We start from the raw sequence: 23,972 nt of genomic DNA on the forward strand, positions 1-23,972 counted from the left end.
TTGATCTTTGGAGCTCCCGATGAACAGTTTTGGTAGAAATCAGAATCAGAATCAGAATCAGAATCAGAATCAGAATCGGTTTTATTGCCAAGTGTGCTTCACACACACAAGGAATTTGTTTTGGCTACAGAAGCTTCCAGTGTACATAAAGTGACATGTGACAACACAAAATAATCTGAAAAAATAAAATAATAATAATAAAAAATTATGAACATTAAACAGATGCGGTTAGTGAAGAAACCTGGATGTTGAATTGTATGTACAGATTGTTATAAATATACAGGTTACAAGGTGCTGTGTACAAGTGCGAATGTAGAAAGTATTGCATTGTATATTGATATAAGGTGCTGTGTACAAGTGCGTATGAGAAAGTATTGCACATATTTATTGCACAGTAGGGGAATATTTAACTGTTCATAAGGTAGACAGCCTGAGGAAAGAAACTTTTCCTGTGTCTGGCTGTTTTTGTGCTTGGTGCTCTGAAGCGCCGACCAGACGGTAACAGTTCAAACAGGTAGTGTGCTGGGTGTGAGGCGTCCAGAGTGATTTTGCGAGCCCTTTTACTCACTCTGGAAGAGTACAGTTCTTGAAGTGTAGGAAGGGTAGTGCCAGTGATTCGTTCAGCAGTCCGGACTATTCGCTGTAGTCTACGGAGGTCGGTTTTGGCAGCTGAGCCGAACCAGACGGTGATTGAAGTGCAGAGGATGGATTGGATGACAGCTGAGTAGAACTGTACGAGCAGCTCCTGTGGCAGGTTGAACTTCCTCAGCTGACGAAGGAAGTACAGTCTCTGCTGGGCTTTCTTCACAATAGAGTCTATATGAGTGTCCCACTTCAGATCCTGAGAGATGGTGGTGCCCAGGAACCTGAATGACTCTACTGCAGCCACAGTGCTGTTCATGATGGTGAGTGGGGGGAGTGCAGGGGGGTTTCTCCTGAAGTCCACTATCATCTCCACTGTTTTGAGCGTGTTCAGCTCCAGGTTGTTGTATCTGCACCATAACGCCAGCCGCTCCACCTCCTGTCTGTATGCAGACTCGTCACCGTTCTGGATGAGGCCGATAACAGTAGTGTCGTCTGCAAACTTAATGAGTTTGATGGAGGGGTCTTTTGCAGTGCAGTCGTTGGTGTACAGGGAGAAGAGCAGTGGAGAAAGAACACATCCCTGGGGGGCACCAGTGCTGATGGTGCGGCTGTCGGATGTGATTTTGCCCATTCTGACTAGCTGCTGTCTATCTGTCAGAAAGCTGGTGATCCATTGACAGACAGAGCTAGGAACAGAGAGCTGGGCCAGTTTGTACTCAAGCAGTGATGGGACGATGGTGTTAAAGGCAGAACTGAAGTCCACAAACAGAATCCTTGCGTAGTTCCCTGGTTTGTCCAGATGTTGTAGGGTATAATGCAGTCCCATGTTGACTGCATCATCCACAGACCGGTTTGCTCTATAGGCGAACTGCAGGGGGTCCAGCAGGGGTCCAGTGATGTCCTTCAGATATGCTAGCACCAGTCTTTCGAATGACTTCATGGCCACAGATGTTAAGGCCACAGGTCTGTAGTCATTGAGTCCTGTGATCTTTGGCTTCTTTGGGATTGGGATGATGGTGGAGCGCTTAAAGCAGGATGGAACTTTGCGCTGTTCCAGTGATCTATTGAAGATATGGGAGAAAATGGGAGCCAGCTGGTCAGCGCAGGTTCTCAGACAGGCTGGTGAGACACCATCTGGCCCTGGTGCTTTCCTTCTCTTCTGTTTACTGAAGATCTGACGCACATTTTCCTCACTGATCTGAAGAGCAGGGGGGGAGAGGAAGATGGCTGGAGGTGTTGATGGCTGTGTAGGGCGATGGTCCGGGCTGTGTTGATGTGGTGTTGATGGCTGTGTAGGGCGATGGTCCGGGCTGTGTTGATGTGGTATTGATGGCCGTGTAGGGCGATGGTCCGGGCTGTGTTGATGTGGTGTTGATGGCTGTGTAGGGAGATGGTCCGGGTGGGTGTGAGGTGTCTGGTCATAGGTGTCAAACCTACAGTAGAACATATTCAGCTCGTTTGCAATATGTTTATTGCTGTCGATACTGGGGGACGGTGTCTTGTAATTAGTGAAATCTTTTAAGCCTCTCCACACTGATGCAGGGTCGTTAGCTGAAAACTGGTTTTGCAGCTTTTTGGCATAGCTTTTCTTAGCCACACCAATCTCCTTTGTCAATGTGTTCCTGGCCCGATTATACAGGATCCTGTCACCACTCCTGTAAGCATCCTCTTTGGCCTGACGAAGCTGTCTGAGTTTTGGTGTGAACCATGGTTTATCATTGTTAAATGACAAGTAGGTCCTGGTAGGGATGCATAACTCCTCACAGAAACTGATGTATGATGTTACAGTCTCTGTGAGCTCGTCCAGATCTGTGGCTGCAGCTTCAAAAACATCCCAGTCAGTGCATTCAAAACAGGCTTGTAAGACCTGCTCTGTGTCGTTGGTCCATCTCTTGACAGTCCTTAATACTGGCTTAGTAGTTTTAAGTTTTTGCCTGTAAGTTGGTATAAGATGAACCAGGCAGTGATCGGAGAGTCCTAGAGCTGCTCTGGCGACGGAGCGATATGCATCCTTTATTGTGGTGTAGCAATGGTCCAAAATTTTATTGCCTCTGGTGGGGCATGTAATGTGCTGTTTGAATTTAGGCAGCTCATGTGTGAGTTTTGCCTGATTAAAGTCCCCAAGTATGATAAAAGCAGAGTCCGGGTGTTGTTGTTCTGTCTCTGTGATCAGATCAGCCAGCTGTTGCAGTGCAGTACTCACGTGTGCTTGCGGTGGAATGTAAACACAGACGAGAATGAACGAGGAAAACTCTCTTGGTGAATAAAACGGCTTACAGTTAATGAAAAGCACTTCCACATCAGGACAGCACATCTTCTTTAACACAGTTACATCCGTACACCACCTTCTGTTGATGTAAAAGCATGTCCCACCACCGCGCGTTTTGCCCGTTGACTCCGTATCGCGATCTGCTCTGTACAGCTGAAAGTCCGGTAGGTTTAATGCGCTGTCCGGAATGGCTTCGTTTAGCCAGGTTTCCGTGAAACACAGGACAGCAGAGTTGTTAAAGTTCTTGTTTTTGCATGTGAGCAGAAATAGTTCGTCCATTTTGTTAGGAAGAGAGCGGAGATTCGCCAGGTGAATGCTGGGCAGCGCCGTTCTGAAGCCGCGCTGTCTTAGCCTGACGAGCGCGCCGGCTCGCTTCCCACGCTTGCGCGTCTTGTAGCGTTTCCACAATGCGGCTGCTCCGCCGACTACAATGTTCCGCAAAACGCCACAAAAATCAAAATCCAGTTCTTGATTGGTTGGTGTGCACTGCCGAATGTTCAGCAGCTCGTCCCTGGTGTAACTGATCGTGTTTGACAAACATAAAACAGGACAGACTAACAAAAACAGTGCAAACACTGGAGAGCCCCCCGCCGAAGCGGCCATCCGCGGCGCCATCTTGATGAGGGTGAGTTGAGGTGAGTTGAAATAGGGGAGTTGAGGTGCACATTTAATTCTGCAGTGAGCAGGCAACTGTGGTTTTGTGTTTTGGATACAATCCAGGTTAGTACTCAGACATCCCTTTCAGACAGCTTCCTCCTGCGTCCACAGTTACTCCTGGTGGATGTGGTTCATCCTTCTTGGTGGTATGCTGAAAATATCCTGGACACCGTGGCTCTCCCTACTGAAAAAAACAGCTTAAACCAGCCTAGGCTGGTTGGCTGGTTTTAGCTGGTTGACCAGCCTGGTTTTAGAGGGGTTTTGGCCATTTCCAGGCTGGTTTCCAGCCATTTCCAGCCTGGTCTTAGCTGGTCAGACAGGAAAATGACCAGCTAAAACCAGCTTGACCACCTAGCCAGGCTGGGAGCCCAGACAAAACCAACTATGTCCAGCTTAAACCAGGCTGGTCAAGCTGGTTTTAGCTGGATTTAGCTGGTTATTTTCCAGCCTGACCAGCTAAGACCAGGCTGGAAATGGCTGGAAACCAGCCTGGAAATGGCCAAAACCCCTCTAAAACCAGGCTGGTCAACCAGCTAAAACCAGCCAACCAGCCTAGGCTGGTTTAAGCTGGAGTTTTCAGCAGGGCTTGAACATCATAAACTTGCTATCTTGGTCACAGATGCGCCAGTGAGATACTCCATTGTACTTTCAGCCATAATGTTGTGTGTAGTACAATATATAAAGCAAAACTGTGCTATTATCTGCTGATTAAACCATCACAATCTGCTCCTTGGACAGTGTTTCAGTTTCATTGTCAAGAAGCTCAGCAGAAATGGGGTTAAAATTGTTTGCTTATATTGCAAAGGACATTTTTAAAATGTGAGGAAAATCCGACAGACTGTTTGGTAAACAAGAAACACTCCTGCATGGTCCTCCCAGCGATCTGTGGGGTTGTAAGCCCGTTTTTTACTACTATTAATCGCGACCCATCTGCGCCATCTGATGGTCAGGCGTGCAACTGCAAGAAAGACAATCAGAAAGGACTTACTATAAAATATGAATTATAGTAAATAGTACTGTGCTTTTTTATCCATATGAATGTAAAGTGCATTATACAGTACATATCATAATATTAATGCTCCAGGATAATGTAGTATTAATAACCACATTGAACTGATAAATACGGTAGCATGCTTACATTTTTACTACAGTAAACTGTGATTTACTGTTCATTGAAAAATATTTCGTATATGTAGTAAAACTGTGGTTGTACAAATCGTAATACATGAAAAGCATGGTCAGTAATAAAGTTGATTTGGACTTGAACCAAATCTTATGAATGCACGTTAAAACCCTGGTTAATAATAGTGTAAAAGTTACATTTAGCTGGTTTCGACTGCAACACGAGGTTCATCATAAGTATGAGGAAGCATCATCTTTTCATTTATAGAGGTGTGTAGACTGGAACCACTATTCAGACAGAAAACATCCTCCGTTGGGCTTGTTGGCTAGGTTAAAAAGAGAAAACCATCAGCAGAGTTTATTTGAGAGTTTATTTGAGTGGCGCAGTAGGTAGTGCTGTCGCCTCACAGCAAGAAGGTCACTGGTTCGAGCCTCGGCTGGGTCAGTTGGCGTTTCTGTGTGGAGTTTGCATGTTCTCCCTGCATTCGCGTGGGTTTCCTCCGGGTGCACAGTCCAAAGACATGTGGTACAGGTTAATTGGATAGGCTAAATTGTCCGTAGTGTATGTGTGTGTGAATAAGTGTGTGTGTTTCCCAGTGATGGGTTGCAGCTGGAAGGGCATCCGCTGCATAAAACAAATGCTGGATGAGTTGGCGGTTCATTCCGCTGTGGCGACCCCAGATTAATAAAGGGACTAAGCCGAAAAGTAAATGAATGAATGAATAACCAGCAAAGCAATCCAAAATGACAAGAGATGTGGAGCCCAACAACATAATAAATATTAACCAAACAAACCTAAAGCGGGTTGGAGCTCCCCACTCCAAACAAATATCAAAAGGAAAGCATAAAGGAGAATATATTGTTGTATACAACAATAAAGCCGTCAAAAACTGTGGTGGCGTGGAAGAATGAGGGATCACGAGAAGTCTGCTTCCGTCTGTTTTAAAGGCCTGACGCCACCAAATCAACCAATAGAGAACTGAAAAGGGAAAAAAAGACAATTGAAAGTAAAAGCCAAAAATTGCCAATAAATCAAGTTAAAGAAAAGACAGAAAATGATGCATTATAATAAATGGGCAACATAAGAAATCTTGATAACAGTAGCAACAACACTGTAATGATCAGCAGAAATAAAGCCACTTCCCGTAACCAGTTATTCAATTCAATTCAATTTGATTTGATTTCATAAGGATCCTTTTACAGCATTGATGTTGTAATATAAGTAAACTAAGTAGTGAAATAGACTTAAGCATTTATAGTTATTCAAGCGTAAAACGAGATGAAAGACTGTTTAAATGCAGCGCCATCAAGACCACGCAGCAGGTTAGTGCAGAAACTATTCAAAATACTGAGGTAAATAAACATAAAATAAGCATAAAGACTAATCATTCTGCTTATGTTTTAAATGTAATACATGCACAAATGCATCGACTAATAAACTAGTCAATAACTGGTTAATAATAGACCATAAGACCACACATCCTCCATTAGAAGCAGTATATAGTAGAAAATAAGCAGAGTTCATTTGGATTAATGACATTTTATTGCATATCTTTAAAAAACCTGGTTAATAATAGAGCAAAGGTAAAGTTTTGCTTGTTTTGACAAAGGTTTGAGGAACCGACATCTCATTTATAGGGGTGTGAAGACGGAAGGAAGCTCTTTACAGACAGAAAACATCCTCCATTGGGCTCGTTGTCTAGTTTAAAGAGAGAAACCCATCAGCAGAGTTTATTTGAGATTAATCACACAGTTCTGTTCTGGAGTTTTAGATTTGTTGAGTGTTTTAATTTTACACTAGTGAAAAATGTTTCACATGTTTATTTTCTTCTGTTTGTTACATCTGGCAGGTAAGTTGGACATGTTTTCATGGCTTCAGGTTTAGTTAATCTATATCTAGTATTTATTATTGTTTTGGTGTGTTTAATACAGATGGAGTGAAAAGAGTTTCAGTGATGGAGGGAGATTCTGTCACTCTGCATATTAATCATACTGTTACTGATAGAAGATATTTTTGGGGTCCTTTATGGTGGGTTGGACCTAAAGATACTCCTATATTTAGACTATTTCTGGATGATGAGGAGACAGATATTAGATATTATTTTGATGAGATATTCAGAGACAGACTACAGGTCGACAATCAGACTGGATCTCTGACCATCAGCAACATCAGAACCACAGACTCTGGACTTTACAGACTTCGGTTTAGATACTTAAGTGAATTATTCAATGTTACTGTCTATGGTGAGTAGCTGATTTAATGTGGCCTGACTAATCAAGATTAACAATAAATTGTTTGAAATCTCTAATATTTTGGTGTGTTCACAGAATATGAAATAAACTGCCATTAAATTGAATCCCAATATGTAGTGAATTATTTTACATTATTCTCTGATGTTTTTCAGTTCGTCTGCCCAATCCCACTATCACAAGAGACTCTTCTTCATCTTCATCATCTAGTTGTTCAGTGTTGTGTTCAGTGTTGAATGTGAGTGCTGTGAGTCTCTCCTGGTATAAAGAAAACAGTTTATTGTCCAGCATCAGTGTGTCTGATCTCAGCGTCAGTCTTTCTCTACATCTGGAGGTTGAACATCAGGATAAAAACACCTATAGTTGTGTGCTGAACAATTCCTTCACTAACCGAACTGAACATCTGAACATCACTCAACTATGTCAAGGTACTGGTGGTAATATATTTAAAAAACAGATGGCTTCTTTTGAAATGGTCATTTGCAGATTCTCAGTTAAACCTACCTTTTCTGTCTTCAGACTCCATTCTCTGTTGTGGTTTTACTGATGTTGTAATTCGATCGGTCATCTCTGCTGTGGTGGGCGTGGCTACTGTTTCCATAGTGGTTTATGACATCATATCCAGAAGAGCTGAAGAGAAAAAGAGAAGAACATCACAATCAGTCATTGAATGACGAACCATAAAATCATGGCACTTTTGAGTCCACAGAAGTCATGAAAAAACAATCGGTATTAAAAAGTGTGCATAGTCAACCATGTAGTGTGTCATACTAGTCAACATTCGAAGTGAATCAAAAATGTTTTTCAAAATTGTCTTAGAACAAGAATGTGTGCTGTTCAATAAAACAACTTTGATGAAGGTGATGATCCACTGATGATGCCCAAATTGACTACTATATATACACAACGATCATTTGCTTTATAATTGGCTTGTTGTTCAGTCAGGGCTGGGTTTGAGTTGATCATCAGGAACTGAAGGTTTTTTGTTTGAATCCTGTTACAGTTTTAATTGATTCATGGAGATGCACTCAACTGCTTACAAATGACCTTTACGTGAAAAACGGTACTGAAAAATGGTAATTTTTCAGTACCTAAAACTAAATGCTAATTTTGTCACTGTACTGGTGTGATAAATCAAAATAAAGGAATATAATTCAGTCTGGCTGAAGACTGACACTTTTTAACAGCGCCACAGAAGTCCACAGTGGCACAGACTATGTTTAGTCTGTGTAAAATTCACCAGCAAACAACAACAACAATAACTCTATTTTTAGAAAACATGGTCTGTCTTTTTACTGTTATATGGATGACACCGAAGTCTACCTGCCTTTAAAACCAAGTTCAAGTGGGCTAAAGACTCTTATGTTATGCTTGTCAGATGTGAAAACCTGGTTGCCTTTAAACTTTCTAGATTTCAATGAGAGTAAGACTAAAATAATTCTGTTCGGCCTGTCAAACTCTTCTAGAGCACCTATTTTGAGTTAATCTTGAAAAATCTAGCTTTTCTATGAAGCCCTGGGTAAAAAATCTGGGTGTTATTCTGGATGATGGCTTGAGGTTTGAAAAACATAAATGCAGAAGTTAAATCCTGCTTCTTTCAACTTCGACTTCTAAAAACAGTCAAATCTATTCTGTCTAGAAAAAATAATCCATGCTTTTACTACCACTAGGTTGGACTATTGTAACTCACTATACTTTGGGATTAGTCAGACAACCCTATCCTGTTTACAATTAGTTCAAAATGCTGCAAGGCTTTTTATTATTTATTTATTTATTTATTTATTTATTTATTTATTTATTTATTTATTTATTTATTTATATTAGGTTCATCTTAGGTCAGACAATGAACATAATATTGATACATATAGATATATGCACTGATACAATTCACCAAACAAGACATTATCAAGAAAACATAATTCTACACCAAATAAGTTTGTAAATAAAATACAAAACACCACATTTAAACACAAAGATATACAAGCATAAGATAACAAAAAATAAGAATAATAAAAAACAAACAAAAGAATAAATAAATAAATAAATTTTACAAAGAAAAGAAAGGAAAAAAGGCAATTAAGATATAGGTGTCTCCTTAAATATTTTTAGAAAAGGTCTCCAGACTTTTTTGGAACTGTTCTGGCTTTTGTTTTTATTGCAAACCGAATCTTTTCCATGTGTAGAGCATGTAAGAAATTAAAAACCCATTGCTGATAAGAAGGGGAAGCTGCTGAATTCCAATTCATAAGAATAAGTCGTCTAGCTAGTAAAGTTGCAATGGCTCCACTATCAGCCTGTAATGAATTTAATTCAACATATTCTGAAAGGATTCCAAACAGTGCTGTTAAGGGGTTTGGGTCTATTGATAATGAAAAAACAGCAGAAAAACACCTGAAGACTTTGCCCCAAAAATCAGACCAAAACAAGACTAGAAGGTATGTAACAGGGTGGCGGGTTCGGTTGTACAACGAAGGCAAGTTGGTTCAAGACCAGGTAAAATTTTATTCACTTTAGTTCTTGACCAGTGTATTCTGTGCACGAGCTTGAATTGAATGAGAGTATGCCTAGCGTTTATAGATGATGAATGTATTTGTGCAAGAATAAGATCCGATATTTTCTTCAATCATTAAATTCAGTTTCTCCTCTCAAAAAGCCATCAGTACATGTGTTGCGGGAGACTGTTTTGTGTTAATAACAGTACATATTTTGAAGAGGTATGAAGGTTTAGTGTTTCATCATGTATACTTTTATTTGGCATAGTGGGAAATTAGTGCTGCAATGCTTTTAACCGTTACCAAAAACATGAAGACATTACACAAGTTTTACACTCTTTGCACAGGTTGCCTGTGCACTATTGAGTCACTTTTAAAATTCTTCTCTTGGTTTTTAAATCTCTAAATGGCCTGGCAACTTCTTATCTGTCAGACATGTTGATTGAGCATCAGCCTGGTCGTTCTCTTCGCTCATTTAACCAGAGATTATTATGTATCCCTAAGTCTAGGTTGAAATGCAGGGGTGACCATGCTTTCGCAGTAGCTGGTCCTACATTGTAATGCTCTGGCCCTCTGTATTAGATCTGTTTCATCTCTGTCTGTTTTCAAATCTAGGTTGAAAGCTTACCTTTTTGATTTGGCATTTTATCAATGAAATTGTCTGTTTTAGCTATAATTTTATATTTCTCTTTATATTATATTATTTATATTTATATTATATTTGTTGTGATGTGTATTGTGCAGCACATTGATCAACCTCTGGTTGTGTTGTAATAGTGCTATATGAATAAAATTGACATTGACAACAAGAATAAAACAGTTCAGGTCTAGACTTATCCTCAGTTATATAGGCCTATATATAAAGTTGAGAAAGAGACAGAAAACGGTGCGTTAGAATAATTGGAGAGCATAAGAAGTCCAGCCTGATCTCACGAGAAAACGTAAGTATTTTATGTTTTGTCAGTTTAGTGGCTAGTTCAGTCGTACGAAATTGTAAGATTAAAAAAAGGGACGTGACACCTAACCCCACCCCTAAACACAACCGTCATTGGGGGATGAGCAAATCGTACTAAATTGTACGAATTAGATCGTACGAATTCATATGATATAGCGACTAAATCAAAAAGTTACGAATTGCCGTGAGATTGTGTTGCAGAAGTCTGATAAAAATAGAGTCTGTGGCTGCACAGAATTTCAGCAGAAATACATGTAAATTATGTTACTTCCTCAACTACATGAGCTCAGTATGAGCAGGGGTGTAGTTTAAGTATGCAGGACTGTGTTACACTTAATATGAACTTCAGCGTTGACCTAAAACAAACACACACACACACACACACACATATATACAACCTAATATGCAGCTGCACAAATAAATTGATCATAAATCTATAATTTTTTAAATTAACCAGGTTAACAGTAGGCAAAAAGAGTTGTGCTGGTTTGAACTGAAACACATGACTAATTTGAGGAACTATTTGTAAAGACGTGAAGTCCTTTAAAAGCTCATTCTCTTCAACAGTATTTGATTAAGGACGCATTTCAGATTTGTGGAGTGTGTTCATCTGAAGAAATGCTTTACATATTCATAATCTTCTGTTTGTGTCGTCTGGTTGGTAAGTCGAGTTTTTATAACTTCAGTGTAGAGATTGAACATGAACTTTTATTTAATATTGCTGCGTGTCTGTGTGTTGTTCAAATACAGATGGAGTAAATGTAGTGTCGGTGATGGAGGGAGATTCTGTCACTCTACACAATGATATTTCCACTTTTCCACTATATAAAATGTGTAATATAAACTGGGAGTTTAAATCCCAACAAGCTGATGTTATACATTATAAGAATAATATATATGGTAACAGAGTACAGATGAACAATGAAACTGGATCTCTGACCATCAGTAACATCAGAATCACAGACTCTGGACTTTATAAAATGTTTTGTTTATTCTTTAGTGAATCATATGATGTTACTGTCTATGGTGAGGAGCTGAAAACAAACAGTTTACTCCTCAACATATTTTAATAAGCTCATTACTTTTAATGAGTTTATTTGACATAATTGCCTTGTGTTTTCCAGCTCGTCTGCCCAATCCCACCATTTTTAGAGGCTCTTTAAACTCTTCATCATCTAATTGTTCAGTGTTGTGTTCAGTGTTGAATGTGAGTGCTGTGAGTCTCTCCTGGTATAAAGGAAACAGTTTATTGTCCAGAATCAGTGTGTCTGATCTCAGCGTCAGTGTTTCTCTACATCTGGAGGTTGAACATCAGGATAAAAACACCTATAGTTGTGTGCTGAACAATTCTTTCACTAACCGGACTGAACATCTAGACATCACTCAGCTATGTCAAGGTAATGGTGGCGATAAAAAAAAAATTCAACATAGGCTCATTCTGAAAACGTAGCCCTATATACGTTTCTGGAGATCGTGAATTATGTAGTTTGGCTGCATTTCGTCTTTCTAACGAACGCTACAGGGTGGTTTGACGTCATTATTTTTTGAGCTTACCTCTGTGTGGATGGCTTTCCCGCTGTTACCAGTTTGTCCAGTAGCTCGCCATGTAGTTGATCATGATGACGTGGCTCAAGACCGCCAAAGAGCGGTTCCAGAAAGCAGGTTAGACAAAAACAGAAGCCAAAAAATAAAATAAGCAAGTAAATAACAGGGAGAATGTGATAAAATCTGAAAGTGGTAAAAATCAGGCGAGGGCTTTTCTTTTCTGGATTGTTGGGGATTGTTGTCGGTTGGGTTTAGGAAAGTGGGTGGGCGGGTCAATCTGTGCTTTTGAAAACACTATTGGTTGGGTTTAGGGAAGGAGGTGGGTGGGTCAGTCGATCAGTCAGTCAGTCAGTTAGTCGACAGCGGCCTCTGGTGGATTTATGTGAGAACAGCATGTGCAAATGGCACTTAAGAAAGAAATTTAAGATCTGAAAAAGCATACACATCGGCCTCTGGTCGATTCCCTAAAACAAAAACTGCAAAAAAATGCATAGCTCCTGGGACGTATTTGACATTCTCCAGACATGTATATAGGGGTAAGTTTTTAGAATGAGCCAGGGTTGCAAAAATTGCACAGGACAAAAACTTATTTCTTTCAGATGAGATATTAATGGTGACTTTGTTATATTATAGGAGCAGATTCTCAGTTAAACCTACCTTTTCTGTCTTCAGGCTCGATTCACTGTTGTAGTTTCACTGAAGCTGTGATACGATTGGTTGTCGCTGCTGTGGTGTGTGTGGCTGCTGTTGCAATAGTGGTTTATGACATCATATCCAGAAGGGCTGAAGAGAAGAAGAGGAGAAGATCACAATCAGTCATTGAATGATGAACTATGAAATCATGGCAGTTCTTGTCAAAAGTCACGGAAATCCATAAATCAAACAGGGGCTAGATGGCGCTGGAGAAGATTTAATCAACTTTTTTCATGATTTTTTTGTATAAAGTACATTGCTGTCCTTATTTTGCCTCTTCAGAGACATTTTATATCAAAAGCACAAATATTAATTATTAACGCTTGTCTTTATTTAATCTTGTCATTCAGTCTGGGCTGAATGGAGCCTATCTGGACTAAACTGAAGGTTGTTTGCTTGAATCGTAGTAGATTAGTGTTTATTGGAGATCGTTTTAAGTTCTCAAATGTTAACAGATGAACTACATGTGAAGAATCACATGTTTCAGTGTGATAATGTTATGAGCACTGTTATTTATTTTGATCTCTCAAATGCACCGACACACACCTGTTAGTCATTCTGATGTTCAGCAGGTCACTACTTGTACCCACTTGGTCACATTGCTCTTTTCGCCTCATAGAATTCTATTCATACGCATAAGAATGTGACAGACCGGAAATGGAAGCTTGTGCGACAAGTTTCACAGTTCACTGCATTGGAAATTTCAAGCTTGGTGGATTCTGACCTGCAAAATTGCATCACTTGGCTGCGTGAGACCAATAGAAGCTCAAAACATGACCTCTCTGACAAAATTTCGATCACTAGTGTGATCGCGGCATTGTGCATCCAATGCTTACCTTCTGTGCTCTGACCAGTCCTTGCCCTTATCAAGCTCTTCTGTGGTAAAGTCCAACATTTTCAGACCTGATCTAGTCCAGTTCTTGCTCTCCTGTTGGCAGGTATGGGTGCTGGTCGCTCCACGAGGGTCCGTACAAACCAAGACTCACCTGGTCTGCCATCACGCCCATCCTCACGTGGCTTGTGAGACTCTCTGAGTTTTATTTCCTCATCCAGTCTGCGACGCCACTGAAGGTCTTTGGCAGGCTATTTAAGTTATTTCTTTTTTGAATCTTTGCCTAATAAATCTCAGAGACTAAACCTTGCTTTTGGCTACGATTTTTGCAAACCTCAAAGGATAATCGAGCCCAAATGTACCTATCGAAGGGGAACCCCATTCCCTCTGCAGGCGAGGGAGATTTGCTTAATGTATGAATTTACATTTTTATAGTAAAGTAACTAAACTATAATTAGTAAGCATTCTTTTAGATATTTAAGCGTAAAACGAGATAAAAGACTGTTTAAACGCAAGCACTGTCAGGACCGAGCAGCAGGCCAGAGCAGAAACTCCATTAAAAATACTGAGGTAAAATAAACATAAACGAATAATTATTCTGCTTACGGTTTAAATGTAATACACAGAAGCACAAATGAATTGGCTAATAAAATAACTGATCAATAATAAACAATAAGACACGTGACTAGTTTGAGAAACAGACTTCTTACCATTTATATGGAGGAAGTCTTTATAGACAGAAAACGTCCTCCATTAGGAGCAGTATGTAGTAATAATACTGTAAATAAATCGATTAGCAGAGTTTATTTAATGATTAATGACAATTTTTTTATTCATTCATTCATTTTCTTTTCGGCTTAGTCATTAATTAATCCGGGGCCACCACAGCGGAATGAACTGCCAACTTATCCAGCATATGTTTTACGCAGCAGATGCCCTTCCAGCTGTAACCCATCACTGGGAATCATCCAATACACACTCATTCACACACATATAGTACTGACAATTTTAGCAATTTTAGCCAATTCAAACCAGCGACCTTCTTGCTGTGAGGCAACAGCACTATCCACTACCCATTTTTTATTGAATGTCTTTAAAAAAAACCCTGGTTAATAACAGAGCAAAAATGCTGTGCTGGTTTTTGTTTGTAGGACGAGGCTCGTCTTAAGTTTGAGGAAGTACCATCTCACCATTTATAGGAATTTGTAAACTGAAGGAAGGTCTTCACAGACAGAAAACATCCTCCATTTGGGCTTGTTGTCTTAAAGAGAGTAAACAATCAGCAGAGTTTATTTGGGATTACACAATCCTGACTTTCAGATTTGTAGAGTGTTTAAACACTACTGAAAAATGTTTATTTTCTTCTGTTTGTTGCATCTGGCTAGTGTTTTCATGGCTTTAGGTTTAGTTAATCTATAACTAGTTTTTGTTCTTGTTTTGGTGTGTTTTATGCAGACCTAGTAAAAAGAGTTTCAGTGATGGAGGGAGATTCTGTCACTCTGCATATTAATCATACATTTAATGATAGAAGAGATTATCTGCGTCTTTTAGAGTGGGTTGGACCTCAAGATACTCCTATACTTACTTTATTTTTGGTAGGTGAAAAGGCAGATATTATCTATTTTGATGATGAGATATTCAGAGACAGACTAGAGATGGACAATCAGACTGGATCTCTGACCATCAGCAACATCAGAAATTATTTGAAATCTCTAATGTTTTGATATGTTCAAAGAATATGAATTAAAATTACTTTAAATTGTATCCCAATATGTAGTGATTTACTTGGTGTTCCAGCTCAGCTCAACACGGCTTACATGTTACATTTTATTCTCTGATGTTTTCAGCTCGTCTGCCCAATCCCACTATCACAAGAGACTCTTCATCTTCATCGTCTAGTTGTTCAATGTGAGTGCTGTGAGTCTCTCCTGGTACAAAGCAAACAGTTTATTATCCAGCGTCAGTGTGTCTGATCTGATGCACGTCAAGCATAGATGCATCAATTTTGTTGTATGCTATTCAATTCAATTCAAGTTTAATTGTGTAGCACTTTTTACAATATTTATTGTTTCAAAAGAGCTTAACAAAAGGTGCATTACAATCAAATTTGGAAAAGTTGAGCTTATTAGTTTCCATAACTTTATTAGTTACTCATAACTTTATCTAACCCAGATAGCATACGTATGTGGGCCACTTTAGGCAGTTATGCGCCACTGGTGGTCTTCCTTCGGCCCAGACAAAATGAATGTGAGCCTGAAGTGGCCCACCTGTACAATGGCAAAGGGGGACCAATAATTCAAATTCATATATGGGTCATTTAAGGCAAAGATTTGGCACTTATGGCAAAATGAAATCTGAATGTGAGCCTAATGTGGCTCATGTGGAAAATGATAAATTTGGACAAATGTGGGCCACAGTTGGCAAAAATGTGGCATAATTATTTAAGGGTAATCTGGGTCTGAACCTAAAGTGGCTCACACGTGTAAGTGCAAATGTGGGCCAGTTATCTTAAAGGGCACCTATGGTGAAAAATCTACTTTTCAAGCTGTATGGACAGACATGTGTGTTTGTATAGTGTATAGAGCGTCATATTGGGGTGACATAAACACACCCAACATAAAAACGGTGGACCAATTGGAGCGGTTTTCAGAGCGACTGCAACTTGACGTAGGAGCGCGGTCCCCCCGCCCACCAATATTGATTGACAGGCGCATCACCATATCCTGAGTTTGTTATTTCACGTCCGCCATTTTCAGCGTGAGTCAAAGCAATATCACTAATGGAACACCCTTGCTCTATTTTTAGATGTAAGGCTCATTGGGCTCAACACAAGATCAACATTCACCACATGATCGCTCTAATCGGAATTACTGTTTGTATCTTCTGGTAGGTTTGCAAACATGTGTACTTTTCATTGTGTCTACCTTAAACTTAAGCCGTTTGCATTTCTCGCGGTCACAGAAGCTTCCTGTGATCTTAACTAGGTGCAGCTGGAAAGTGCGAGCGCAGTTGCCTCACGTGCGCGTCCCTCCATTGGAAATAAAATAACAAACTTTCCTGCAGGTCGCACATCAGAAGCGCCGCTCTGCGTCGCGCAGCGCCGTGCATTTTAGAATTCTAAACATAGGTTTCTATCAGGGTACACACAACGGCGCTTCAAGTCGGCGGCTGTCCACGGTGCCCAGCCACGATTCGGGATACTTCATATTTCTGCCTCGCCAGAGCGCCATCTGAATAGCTTCATTTTAAATAACATGAGAATGTGTGTGTCTGAGTGTGCCGTGTCGCGGCTCTGGTGCCTCAGTCAAAGTTCATTCAGTGTGCGTGGTTATTAGTATCGGTGTACAAGCTCAGCACTTTAAACTAGCACACAGTTGGCTGTAAAACTGTACAAAGCCACAAATGATTTTGTACTCTCTGCTTGGTCTGTGTCTGAGTCGTACATGTACGGCTGAATGCTGGCCCTCTCATTCATGTTGCTTCTCTCAGTCTGCCTGTCTGTTGCAAACACAGAGCGGGGGAGCTCTTGGCTCCGCCCCCTTGTTACGTTGGTTCGCGAAGTCGAAACTAATTTTCATGTGAAGCAACACACTCATAAATCAGCGAACTGTGGACACGCCCCCAACATGACACTTTAAAACCCATTATAATAAAACAATCTGAATTGTGTTTTAAACTGAACCTAAACTGGCACACTCAGAAGAACCAAAAAATCAATATTAAATCATAAAAAAGGGGTAAACTATGTGCCCTTTAAGACAAATGTGGGCCACTTTTGGCAAATATTCGGCACAGTAAACTCTAGCTAATGCAGCCGTTAGCCTATAGTGACCCAGAGAAGATATGGAATATGTGGCCCAGTTATCTTTAAACATATGTGGACCACATAGACTAAAGTCACCATCATGGAGAGAAGTGTTCGCTTTAGTTGGGCTCATAGCCCTGAAATTTTCTTATGGGCTGCTGTAACTTTTGAGAACTTTTCTTGAAAAGTTTATTCATTACAGTAAACAAGCCAAGAAAAAACAAACAAACAAAAAAACAATAAAATGAAGTGAGGCACAACCTGTGATAATTCACTGATAGAAGTAACGTAATAACATGCTTGCACATATAATGAAGGTTTATAAGCTAAAAAAATTCTATGGTTCAACTTCTGCTCACAGAGACATAATAATAATCAGTGTATAAACCTCAACAACGGTGACAATTAACAAAATGAACAAAACTCACAAACATCCCAAACAGGAGACTAAAATCGACAAAATCAACAACGTCAACAGCAGAATCAACAGCAAATAATAAAAACTGAAGCATCAATAAACTATAGAATCTATTCATACTGCAATGCATGCTGGGATTTTTGTATTTGGCCACACCCAGCAAGTGTAAGGTGTAGGCCAGATCTGGGCCAGAATATAAGCAAACTGTGGCCCAGAATAGGGTCAGTTCTGGTTCATTTGGTTGAATTCGGGCTGATATGTGACATTGCTATGGCTTAATTGTGGCCCAGATCTTGCAAATAGGAGCGGACCGCCCAAGTGCCATCATTCCATGCGGTATGTGGGCTGGATATAAGTGTCTGGTGTGGGCCGGATTTGAGCCACATGAATTTTGCTAGCTGGGAATTAACTAAGTATGCTACAGTACCATTGCAATTACAATGAAAGTGTAGCTCAATTTTGTCCTCGGGGTTTTTAGGCAATAACGTGATACAAAAAAATTTCAGCAGTCCTGGAAACGAGGAGAAGTCGACATCAAATTAAGTTCACCAAATGTTCAATCCTTTATTCAATATACAGCTTATTTATACACTTTAGTAGAGCTGTAAAAGTATCTTCAACCAATGTGTATAAGTCAAGAGAAAAGACTTCCTAAAAAGGCATCTAACATAGCATGGGTGTCTTAAAATAGAACACAGCATTAACACGTTTACAGAGGAACAGGAAACTCAACTATAAGAAATAGAGGCCTACTTCCTGTCTGGCTATATCTAGCTAAAGAGCTGAAGCTCAAATAATCACTTTACAAAATACATAATGGGAAAAGAGATAGGTTAATAATAGACACAGCCATTGGTTTGGAACAAGTGAATCTAAGGAAGAGACAACTAACCAGAAAGAACAGAGGGTCGGATTATCATCAACAGTTTCATGAGACCATCGGCAGACACAGTTTGTGATTAAGGACAAATTTCAGTTGTGTCGCATCTGATTTGGGGAGTATTTTTAATTCAATACTTTAAAAGAAATGCTTCACAGACTAATTTTCTTGTATTTTTGGCGTCTAGTTGGTAAGTGTTTTTGTTCATGACATCATGACTAATTACATATTCAGTCTATTTATGTAAATCTTGCTGTTTTGGTATTTAATAGCTGAAGTTTTAATGAATCCATTAAACGATTCCTTGGGAAAATGATCTTTATTCGATAACCACAAACTATGTAAGAAGTAATTGCTTAAATCTGTTATTTTACACTCAGGATGTAGTCTCAGTTGCTTTACCTCTCAAAGAATGAAAGAAACGTAAAGGTGCAGTAGGTGATTGTATTAAGAAACATTTTTGTTGTGCTGGTTGAAAGTCTCTTCCACTAGTACTGATTAAAGTAAATGATCTAAATCTATTTCTATGTATTTTTATATACTGAGTAAGGCATAAGACTAAAAAAATCTTCATCCAATTAAATATTGTTGGGCTGATAATTCCCATAATTCTGATTCCGTTTGCGGATGCATGTAGACATGAGAGAGTGACAGCGCTAAAAACAAATGCTGAATCAAAACTTTAAAATCTTAAATGAATATTGGAGTTACTTTTGCATGCTGGAGGATGATTGACAACATGGCTGACGTATTTCTTTTAGAGAGGTAATGTTCTGTTTTGAAACTATTTTAGTCGCGCAAAGCTGATGTAGATTGTATTGTTACGAATGGTTTAAATCCGGCATGGGCAAACTTGATCCTCGAGGGCCGGTGTCCCTGCAGAGTTTTGCTCCAACACTAATCAAACACACCTGAACACCCTAATTAGTGTCTTTAAGATCACTAGAAAGCTACAAGCAGGTGTGTTTGATTAGGGTTGGAGCAAAACTATGCAGGGACACCGGCCCTCCAGGATCGAGTTTGCCCATCCCTGGTTTAAATGCACAGAAGTGTTGTTCAGCTACTGAAAACTTCCGGCGAATGATTGATGTGACTATTTTCAGTTTCATAAGGGACAGCATTTAAAACATCAATAATGTATATTTGTATTTATTTTAACAACAAAATATAAATAAAGTCCGTCTAGCCTGCTTTACTGAGCTGAAGTTGGTTTTATATTCACATTGGTTCATTTTTGAACAATGACAACCTGTGACACACTCACTACATTGTTTACCATGCTACTCTGAATAATCGGTCTGAAATAGCATGTCAGTGTGGCTTAGTAATAAGCGTAATTACTGCACAACGCCGGCCAACCATTAAGCATACAGTAGTCACTTTAGGACAAAGAGCGTGAGAGAGCGAGAGCAGCGATCCTTGCATGCATGAAATATTGCACATTATAACAAATTTTGCTTGATACACAACTGATATAATAATGTTTCATTGGTACTTGTAGTTTTATAAGGTAATATGAAGTTTTCTAACTGGCAAATGACATGAACTATTGGATTGTCTACGGTTATCTTTAAGGTGCGTGTTCGTGATATCAGGAGGATATCACATGGCTTTGGATGGTAGAGGAGGGAATGTGTTTCAAACATATCATGCTAACTGGTAGCATTTTGGCAGATCACCTACCGCGCCTTTAACGCATGATAAGTTTGATAATTACGTCTATGGTTAATCTTGTTGTTTTGGTGTGCTTTAGATGGAGTGAAAATTATGTCAGTGATGGAGGGGGATTCTGTCACTCTGCATGCTGATGTTTCTGGTACATCCATATATAAAATGTTTTATCTTCAGCGGTGGATCGGACCAGACAATAATCATATAGCTGAAGTCAATTGGATTGAAAATGAGATATATAAAATTATCTATTATGAGGAGGAGCGATTCAGAGACCGATTCCCGATCGACAATAAAACTGGATCTCTGACCATCAAGAACATCAGTACCACAGACTCTGGACTTTATCGAATAAATGCTCGAGGCTACAATGAATCATTTCATGTTAATGTCTATGGTGAGTAGCTGATTTAATGTGGTCTTCCACATTCATGTTTTACAATGGATTATTTAAAATCTCCTATATATTTTAGTATGCTCTAAGCATTTGAATGCATAATAGCAAACAGAATATGCTGATATGGCTTTAAATTAACTTTGTCATAATAATTAAAGTATTACTTCAATTTATTCTCTGATGTTTTCCAGCTCGTCTGCCCAATCCTGTAATCACCAGAGACTCTTCTTCATCTTCATCGTCTAGTTGTTCAGTGTTGTGTTCAGTGTTGAATGTGAGTGCTGTGAGTCTCTCCTGGTACAAAGGAAACAGTTTATTATCCAGCATCAGTGTGTCTGATCTCAGCGTCAGTCTCTCTCTACATCTGGAGGTTGAACATCAGGATAAAAACACCTATAGCTGTGTGCTGAACACGTCCTTTACTTACCGGACCGAACATCTGGACATCAGTAACGTCTGTCTGACACATCCAGGTACATCAAAACAGTTAATGTCGGTCTTTCTGATGAGGTGTTATTTGGTTAGCTGCATTTTGTTAATAAAATGTTTTTTTTTTCTGTCCTTAGACTTGATTCACTTTTGTGGTTTCACTGAAGTTGTGATACGATTGGTCCTCTCTGCTGTTGTGGGCGTGGCTGCTGTTGCCATAGTGGTTTATGACATCATATCCAGAGGAGCATATTTTTAATTTGTTTCTTAATGTTTTGTCTGTAAATCTAAACATTTCACTGTGGTGTTTTTAACAAAGCTTCGTGAATCAATAATTTCCAAAATTCTGCTGCGATTAGGTTCTGCTTTGTTCGTTTTTGTTTCCGCATTGAAACTGTGAAGTATTGTTGTGCATGATGATTGTGAATTTCTGCTCAATATAGGTGTATTTAAATTAAATTCACTATTATTTGGATAGCTTTAGCTTTAAATTAAATAAATCATACTAAACTATACTAATACTTTTGGTTGAAATGTTTCTTTTTTTAATGTTTGTTAAATTAGCTAAAGTTGCAGTTGATGGGGTTTGGTTTTGATCCAGATTGCAAAAAATATTTGATTAAAATTTGCTAATGTTCAATGTGAATCATTTCTTCTGGGACTACTGAATGAGGAAATTGTGTTTAAGGAACGACAGAAACCATAGTATTAGTTAACCAATGGTTAACCCAACCTGATCAAGTGGTGCTGGGTCGTAGTTTTAGACATTAGGATATTTTAATAAAGCTGTTGTAGGAAAAATGACAGAACTGGAGGTTTTTCAGGTTAACAGTGATAGTTTTCATTAATTTTGTTATTAATATCGAGTTAGCTTTGGGCTGGATTTTTTTCTGGTACCTGGCAACCCAGATCACACCATGAATATGCTGTAATATTGACCAATAAATTAGGATATTTACATGACAATAATGTACTTCAAATTGTAGCATATTTTCTTTTACATTTTTAAAAATATCTTGTGGACAGACTGTCAAAACAGTCCCTACATAAAAACTTAGTAATATATGACTGATTTATTTGAACATATGAAGGGCCCCGTTTACGTTGACAGTTAAATGTGACCCAATTCAGATTTTTTTTTCTCATATGTGACACAGATCGGATCTGTTCGATGATCGTGTAAACACGAAAAAAGCGCATGCATTCGCATATTCAGAGATCGGTTTCAGGCCTCCTTCATATGTGGAAATAAATCTGATATAAGTCGGATATATGACAATGCGACTGTCATGTAAACAGGCAGATCGAATTTATTGAGGCATTTCGTTTTCTACGTCATTAAACTTGCGACAATGTGGTACTTCTCCCAGTTTTAATGACATAGAAGGAAGAGTGTGTGTGGAGACGCCGACGCGGTAAAAAAGGAAACAGAGGAAACATGGAGAAGGAAAGAGGTCAGTCGCCACAATTTGCTCCCACCAGACCTGAGATCTCCTTCGTACCCACAAACTCCCCTGAATGGTGGAGGACACATAAATAAACCATAGTTGCGATGACGGCCCTTTCCCTCCTCCTCTGCCCCAAAATAATTTTAAAGTTGGGTGAACTTCGAGCTAAAAGTGTCTAGTGTGGCGCAGATGCTGGAACCCGCCTTTACGCATGCGCAACGTTTTAAACTGTATCACAAGTGTAAACACATGAATCTGATATGGGTCACAATTAGAAGAATGTGTAAATGGACAGGCAAAAAAAAAAAATCGGAATTGGGCATCAAGAGCTGACAGTGTAAACAGGAGGCCTGAAACCAATCTCTGAATATCCCAATGCATGTGCAGTTTTCGTGTTTACACGGTCATAGAACAGATCCGATCTGTGTCACATATGAGCAAAAAACATGGAATTGGGTCACATTTAACTGGCAGTGTAAACGGGGCCTTGGAGGACCATAAATAGTGACGAACCTGTTTGGAGTCAGCAATGTTGTTATTGGAAATCTAAAAGATGAGTTTTAATTCATTTTAATATTCTTCTTGTTTGTATATTTTAATCCCTAATATGTCAAAATAAACAAAAAAACTCACTCTCACTATAGACTGATTTTACGCGGCCGTCATTTTTAAAAGCGAAATCGAGGCTGCAGTGGGAAGATACCCGGAAGTATCGTTGGGAGTTACATAGGAACGTTGTGTACCTGGCTGTATATCTTATCAGACTTATTAGACTTGTCACGATACTGAATTAAAAGAAAAAAACGTCAATTTCCCGTTAACATTTAAGGCACTGTTGATGGCTTTCTTAAAACAGCGCTGATGTGCCATTGTGTTCACTTGCTCAACAGAAATGCTTGTGATTGGCCGAGAAGGTCATCAGTTCACTCTCCGCTGTTTACAGAGTACAAACACAGACGAGCGATCTGCTTGATGACTCGACTGATCTTCACTGCTGCTTTGCGCTCCAGTCTCCGTGTTTCTGCATTGGGTGAAGAGCGGTAAACTGATTGCAAACAAAGACACACGGAGACTGCAGCGCGAAGCAGCCGTGAAGATCAGTCGAGTCATCCGCGCTCAGCGGTGCTTCAATGTTAACTTAGCAGGAAATGGACAGTTTTAAAACTTCAGTAACGGGACAACACTATTACAGACAACAAGTTGGTGTGCTACAGAGGGCTGCAGTGTTTTATCGCTCACCGGGTTACATAGACTGAAGCAGGAAAGCGTCCCCACGGTGTTTACCTGCTGCCATGAACTGAAGCCTAGGAGGACACTTAAGCTTTATTACTCTTAAAGAGATTGTGATGTTGTTTGATGCTAAATTGCTTTTAATTGTTTAAATTAAACTTACTTAATGATATTGTGATGTTGACACCATTTTTGCATTTTGAAATATCGGCAACAGCTGGAGGTTTGTAGTCCACAGCGTGTTACTGCAATGTTTACAGTGCTGGTCCTATACTTCTGGGGTTCTTCCCACCG

The 23,972-nt window shown here is 39.4% G+C and overlaps 2 protein-coding genes and 1 long non-coding RNA gene across 3 annotated transcripts; all 3 read left to right on the forward strand.

Moving 5' to 3' along the window:
* Positions 1 to 7,044: 7,044 nt before the first annotated feature.
* On the forward strand, positions 7,045 to 7,758 carry LOC130216330 (uncharacterized). The gene is made up of 2 exons (XR_008835790.1): positions 7,045 to 7,311; positions 7,403 to 7,758. It is a non-coding gene; the product is annotated as an uncharacterized LOC130216330 (long non-coding RNA).
* A 3,146-nt stretch (positions 7,759 to 10,904) lies between these two features.
* LOC130216329 (uncharacterized) lies at positions 10,905 to 12,979 on the forward strand. Its single transcript, XM_056448217.1, has 4 exons — positions 10,905 to 10,991; positions 11,081 to 11,356; positions 11,455 to 11,727; positions 12,548 to 12,979. The coding sequence occupies exons 1-4, from the start codon at positions 10,949 to 10,951 to the stop codon at positions 12,700 to 12,702; spliced, it is 747 nt and encodes a 248-aa protein (XP_056304192.1). The 5' UTR covers positions 10,905 to 10,948; the 3' UTR covers positions 12,703 to 12,979.
* Positions 12,980 to 20,166: 7,187 nt separating this feature from the next.
* LOC130216184 (uncharacterized) lies at positions 20,167 to 21,438 on the forward strand. Its single transcript, XM_056448076.1, has 3 exons — positions 20,167 to 20,571; positions 20,763 to 21,044; positions 21,138 to 21,438. Exons 1-3 carry the CDS (start codon positions 20,271 to 20,273, stop codon positions 21,257 to 21,259), a joined length of 705 nt encoding a protein of 234 aa, XP_056304051.1. The 5' UTR covers positions 20,167 to 20,270; the 3' UTR covers positions 21,260 to 21,438.
* Positions 21,439 to 23,972: the final 2,534 nt, after the last annotated feature.

The sequence above is a fragment of the Danio aesculapii genome, chromosome 22, assembly GCF_903798145.1.
Source record: "Danio aesculapii chromosome 22, fDanAes4.1, whole genome shotgun sequence".
In the NCBI taxonomy this organism is placed as follows: domain Eukaryota; kingdom Metazoa; phylum Chordata; class Actinopteri; order Cypriniformes; family Danionidae; genus Danio; species Danio aesculapii.